The sequence below is a fragment of the Brassica napus genome, chromosome C8 (assembly GCF_020379485.1).
Source record: "Brassica napus cultivar Da-Ae chromosome C8, Da-Ae, whole genome shotgun sequence".
Lineage (NCBI taxonomy): Eukaryota > Viridiplantae > Streptophyta > Magnoliopsida > Brassicales > Brassicaceae > Brassica > Brassica napus.
Genome location: NC_063451.1, coordinates 15,299,730 through 15,305,746, shown reverse-complemented (window position 1 = coordinate 15,305,746; position 6,017 = coordinate 15,299,730). Strand labels below are relative to the sequence as shown.

Below are 6,017 nucleotides of genomic sequence, written 5' to 3'. Positions count from 1 at the left end.
TTTCATAATTTAGTATAAAATAATGTGTTATAAATTTAAAAATGCTATGATTTAATAATTTTTATATAGAGTTTGGAATATGATATAGGGTTTGGAGTTACAATTAGGGCTATGGTATATGTAGGGTGTGTATTATAATGTTTAAAGTTGAATATTTATGTATCCCACTATATAAAAGAAGCTAATTTGAAGGCTAAAGAGGGATGCCACATGGGCAAAATAATCCCCACCTATCATACTGCCATGTCACTGGGATTGGGCTTCCAATTGAAATTGCAATAAAACTTTCGGGCTTCATTTGCAATAAAACGTTTGGACTTTGTACACAGCGGCTTACGTGGGGCCCAGAAGCATACGATTGAAGCAATATAGCATGGTTAGATTCAAGGTCTTGGATTAGACGCCTGTGTTCTGTATTGAAGAATTTAATTACTAAATATTTATTCGATTTGTAGCTAAACGACGACAACAGTAAAACAATACAGAATAATTAGATAAATGTTTAATTTAATAAACTAGATGTTTTGCCGGCGACGCGGACTTAAATATTTTCATAAATTTTTGAAAAGTTCTTTGTACACTATATTCATTACTAAAATAAATTTTAAAATAACTGAATATTATATTTTTAATTATATAATTAAAAACTTTTATTTAATTAATATTTAGTTGTATAATTTATGTTTTTAACTTCTTACTAAAAGACTTTTTCAGATAACAATACAATATATACATAAATTATCTTCCTTTTAAATTATATTTTCAGATTTTGGATAATTCTTACTATTATTAATATTAATCAATTATCTAATCAAATCAGCTAAAATTTTGGTTTTATTATTTTTAATTTATTTATATATTTTATTCATTAAAGGTATAAACAATATTAACTACTCTAACTTTGAACGTGAGAGCTCGATTCCAAAAATTTACTTTATTTGATTAATATTTAATTATATAATTTATGTTTTTAACGTTTTACTAAAATACTTTTTCAGATAACAAGACAATATATATATAGAAATTATCTTTTTTAATTATATTTTTAGATTTTGGATAATTCAATATTCTATTTTTAATTATATAATTAATAATTTTATTTGATTAATATTTAGTTATATAATTTGTTTTTACTTTTTTACTAAAAGACTTTTTTAGATAACAATATAATATATACAGAAATTATCACTTTCTTAAATTATATTTTCAGATTTTGGATAATTCTTACTATTAATATTATTAATCAATAATCTAATCAAATCAATTAAAATTTCGTTTTTATTTTTTAAGTTATTTATACATTTTATTCATTAAGGGTATAAATGATATTAACCACTCTAACTTTTAACGTGAGACCTCGATCCCAAAAATTTACTTCGCAAATAATAGTATAGATGTGCACAACACTTGCCGGTGGACCAGGTAAATAACTTTCTCGCAGCCCAGCCCATTAACCCTAATCGCCGTATTTGTAAAACTAAAGCTAAGGCTTTCTCATCCTCTCAGTAACCCTAATTGCCGTCTCCCCCATTTTTTTCTGCATGGCGATTTTCTTTGTCTCCCCCAAATCTTCCCGCAAAACGCCTCCGATGAAAGGGCTGGAACTTCAATGTTCTCCCTTAAAACCTCCATTCAAGATTCTTACCGACCTTCCATATCTCCCCTCCGCCTTGTATCTAGATCCATATTTATACCCTTATCTTTCTTACCTCAGATCATACCCTTATCTCTCTTACCTCAGATCGTTAGCTCTATATCCTAATCATGGCAAAAGAAAGTGGCCGCTCTACAAGACTATTCACAATATACCTCGCAGACGTCTACGTCTTATCTTATTTTAATTCTTTTTCGTTATCTACCAGATTCTATTTCCTTTGGAATACTTATTTCTACTGTCAAACTATTTTGTTCCTACGTCTTCACATCCAAAAAAACAAAACTTAACTCACACTTTCAGAAACTAAAACTCCAAATTGAAATAAAACATTACATTAATTACACATGTAATCCGCGCGAAGCGCGGACACCGTCTCTAGTCTAGTGATATATAATGAATGTTTGGATTAAAATGTTTTAGTTGAAGATTTATGTATAAAATGGAATTTAAGATATAGGGTTTAGGGCATGTTTAGGGTTTAGGGCATGTTTAGGGTTTATAACTTAAGGTAAAATATTTTTTTTTGTTTTTTTCTAATTTATTATTAGTGTTGGAGTTTCCTTTTATCATTTTACTTTTTGTGTTAATGATGAGATATTAAAAATCTAGAACTTACTCAAATTTTATTTATTAATTATTGCTTTACAAATCATTAATAAATATAATTCACTCTAACAAAACACAAGTAAATCAATAATAAATATAATTAGGATGTGATATAGTTTTCTGTAGTTTTCCATTAAAAATTTAAAACACACAAAGTCAATACATGAAAACATGAATTAAAAGTCCATACATGAAAACATGAACTAAAAGCATCAAGGTATTCTCTTAACCACCATCAAGCTCATCCTTTAGTCCCATCGCATAACTGGTGAGCCACCGCCTTGAATAAAGAAAAATGACACAGAACTGTGTTTTTTATTTGTTTGGTTGTCAAGGATGGGCCTTTGAGCTAACTTAATCTGTTTTGGTTTCATCGCACACACAAACACAAGAATAAAGAATGTCTCAGGTCGTAAGGAACTCGAAGATCAAAGAAAGAACAAAAGACTTAGTTTGAAAAGGATACCTCTGAAACCGAATGCATCTATACAAAAGCATAACGGTAAGTAAAAGCATAGCCAATGCTGAACACAAATGTCCCAGTGAATGTCCACTGATGATATATCCATCCGCATTGTATATTTTGCTGTCTGCAAGTCCTTCGATCTTGGAAACAGAGTGAGCCGCTGCATTCAAGAAACATCTGTCTCATTTCAATCATTTTCACGATCTAAAGCAGAGTGATAACTTAGAACCTTTGATGCTAACTCGCTACGGAACTTCCCTTGGTCTTAAATCAAGCTAGCCACACAACGGAATCTGTGTTGAACATGATCAAAGACCGTTCTTACCCACACAAGTTCAGAGAGCTTTGTCTTCACCAGAGACCTGAAAAGCTTAGCATCAATCACCTCAATTAGCAAGCCTTTATCTCGAAAATTTGCAAACCAAGCCTTCTCTCTTAGCTACATCAAGAAACCAAAATCAACAGACTCTCTTAGCTACATCAAGAAACCAAAATCAACAGAGTCAGGAAAAAAAAAGTCTTTCTTTCTTCTCTGAGTTGTTAAACTAAATTATTTACCTCCGACTTGAAGCTTGGTCTGGTCTCAACCGTTCCATTGATCTGAAACTGCTCCCAAGTATCTGAGAAATACCAACACATCTTAAAAAAACAACAACCACCGGCGTCAAATAAAAGTGTGACATGTAATCTATAAGTGTGATATGTAATGTAAAATATATAAGTTCATTGATGCCGGCAAAACATAAGTAAAAACGAAAGAATCAATGTATAATCCAGTCGATATAAATACAAACATACCTTCAACTTCAAGCCGTTGACGATTCCTGGCCATGATATTGTGTGAGCGTTTATGATATCAGCCCACTCTAATATCTTAAACACGCCTCTGCAAACAAACCACAACTGAAAAAATCTATAAAAACTTGAGAAGACATCAACGGAAGAATAATAAGTGAGGTAACGTATAAACACATTACCCTTCATACTGCATTGTGACAGTGTTTTCAATCTCTGCAAACTTGATATGAGAAAGTTGTGCTTGCCTGCGATCTGAAATAACCATAACAATGGATCAATAAGTTCCTAAAAGGGTTTATAAATCTGGCAAGCTGGCTAATCAAAACTATTGCTCACCTCGGAGAACGGACATTGCTTACGCTCTTGAATCTGCAACGAAATGCAGAAAGTCAGAACACGAAACAGAGCCAAATTCAACTAAAACAAATGCCAACACAATCTGAAAATGTCTACTAAATTGGAAGCGTCCGAATCAAAAAGAAGCGATATGAACCACCATGATTAAGGATCCTTTGAACAGAAATCCTTGTCACTCTAGAACCAGCTGGAAACCACACCCTCTTCAATCTTTCAACTTTCAACGCCTGATGAAAAAAATGAAAGCCAACACAACATTATTCATCGAAGAAATGATAAAGGAGAAGTCTTTTTTTGGCTGAGAATGATATTCGACAGATCGAGATGAGGTAAGATTCGAAACCTAACAGAGAGAGAGAGAGAGAGGATCAAAACGTGGTGTGGTGGTGGTGGTGGTGGGATGGCGAGCGTGCCATCGAAAGGAGGAGGAGGATCCGTCAAAAGACAGAGAAGCTGGGTCTTTCGATTCCTGGTTTAAGAATAATTAAAGTATTTTTGGTTAAAATTTGAGATATTTAACATTTACGATAGCATTTAATTTTGGATCTGAAATGATAAGGCGTCTACCGTTAGTAAATTAACGCGGCTAAATTTTTTTATTTTTCCGCGATACCAAACATAGCGTTTTAAATTTATAAACACTTTTAAAAAAGTCAGTGTTGGTATATAATAGCAGAACTGTCATAAATGATATAATCTGATGCTATTAATACCCACATTTCCTGTAGTGATTAGAGTATTGGTTTAATGTTTGGTTTTGTTTTGTAAACGGGTTAAGATAAATTCGGGTTCAGTAGCTACTATATAAAGCTCTGTAAGGACTCTATAACAAACTTAACGACAATAACATGGTTCTCTCTTAATAGTTACTTCAGCTCATGAACCAACAATCATTTGTTTTCAAAACACATAAACCAACATTGATCTGCTTTTGTTTTCTCGTTTTCTTCTACGCCGTCCTTGGAGGCTTGAAGTAGAGAGAGAAAGTCTGAAACCATATATGTTTTATACACGGTAAATAACATAATACTAGGTTAAGATCTGCGCCTTGCGCGGGATCAACATTATATATATAAATTATTTTATGTATTAAATATTTTTACATATTATGAAATAATTAATATATATTAAATAATTAAAGTTCAGTAACTATTAAATATATAATTAAATTGGTGCGAACATATAAATTAATTTTTTTAATCCAAAAAATATTTTTTTTTTATATTTGATAGGATATCTAATTAAATTTAAATGATACTAACATAGATAATATATTTTAGTATATTTTTAATATTAATATCTATTAAATGATGATTTCTACTCATATAGTTTTTTTGATCATTTATATCTTTTATAGAAAAAAATTTAAATTACTGATAACAAAATTTTCATTGTGGGGTTAATAGTTTTAGTAATTTATAATTTAAAAAAAAATAAGTTGTCAATGATCGTTCAAAACTTTTATCAAAAAAATTGTTCAAAGTAAATTTTAAAACTAAAATATTATATTTTATATGGTTTATAGTTTAATTTAAAATGATATATATTAATCTTAATAATTAATTAAATTAGAATTTTTACTCATATAATTTTTGTAATCATTTGTATTTTGTCATAACAAAATTTTTAAACCATGGATCATAAAATTTGAATGTGAGACTCTTAACAGTTTTAATAATTTATAGCCGTTTGTAAAAATTCAAAATATAACATATACATAAAAATCTAAATTTTTATTATATGGTTATTGTGGTTGTTTAATTTATTTAATAGTTTAAAATTAAACAAATATGATAGAAGATATACTTTGTTTTATCAAATCTTTATTATTCAAAATCATTAATTGTCATATATACTTTAGCCACATTAGGCAATTCCATAAATTTTATTTAAGGAAATAATAAAATACATTAATGATGAATTTATTGTTAATTTAATAAAAAGCTTATTATATAATTAGATGGACCAACATATTTCTCTAGTGATTCTAAGAATCATCATGACTTTGTGGTTATAAAAAGAAGTCGTAATGCTTCTTAAATAATATATAGGAGATAAGTTAATGAGTTATGCCCACTTTGAAGCCTATACCCAATTAACTATAACGGCCCATTTACTTTTGGGGGTAGTATC

At 29.8% G+C, this 6,017-nt stretch overlaps 1 protein-coding gene across 11 annotated transcripts; it reads right to left on the bottom strand.

Moving 5' to 3' along the window:
• Window positions 1-2,376: 2,376 nt before the first annotated feature.
• On the bottom strand, window positions 2,377-5,009 carry LOC106379732 (orotidine 5'-phosphate decarboxylase-like). 11 transcript variants are annotated; one of them, XR_007327361.1, is made up of 9 exons: window positions 4,228-5,009; window positions 4,021-4,111; window positions 3,864-3,896; window positions 3,707-3,779; window positions 3,528-3,632; window positions 3,288-3,349; window positions 2,959-3,168; window positions 2,730-2,889; window positions 2,377-2,622 (listed from the first exon to the last, which is right to left on the bottom strand). XR_007327361.1 is itself a non-coding variant. In XM_048765516.1 (9 exons), exons 3-9 carry the CDS (start codon window positions 3,877-3,879, stop codon window positions 2,618-2,620), a joined length of 441 nt encoding a protein of 146 aa, XP_048621473.1. In that variant the 5' UTR covers window positions 3,880-3,896; window positions 3,981-4,111; window positions 4,228-4,987; the 3' UTR covers window positions 2,377-2,617. The 11 variants fall into 11 exon arrangements, 10 of the variants coding, with proteins under 10 accessions (XP_048621473.1, XP_048621475.1, XP_048621477.1 ...); XM_048765516.1 differs by having other exon boundaries at window positions 3,055-3,091; window positions 3,528-3,615; window positions 3,981-4,111; window positions 4,228-4,987; XM_048765518.1 differs by having other exon boundaries at window positions 3,055-3,091; window positions 3,528-3,615; window positions 4,233-4,984.
• Between the last annotated feature and the right edge of the window lie 1,008 nt (window positions 5,010-6,017).

Coding starts and splice junctions, on each gene's coding strand:
- LOC106379732 (XM_048765516.1), bottom strand. Junction 3,350..3,527: donor TCAACGGCTTGAAGTTGAAG/GTATGTTTGTAT, acceptor GGTATTTCTCAG/ATACTTGGGAGCAGTTTCAG. Junction 2,890..3,054: donor AGCTCTCTGAACTTGTGTGG/GTAAGAACGGTC, acceptor TCTTGAATGCAG/CGGCTCACTCTGTTTCCAAG.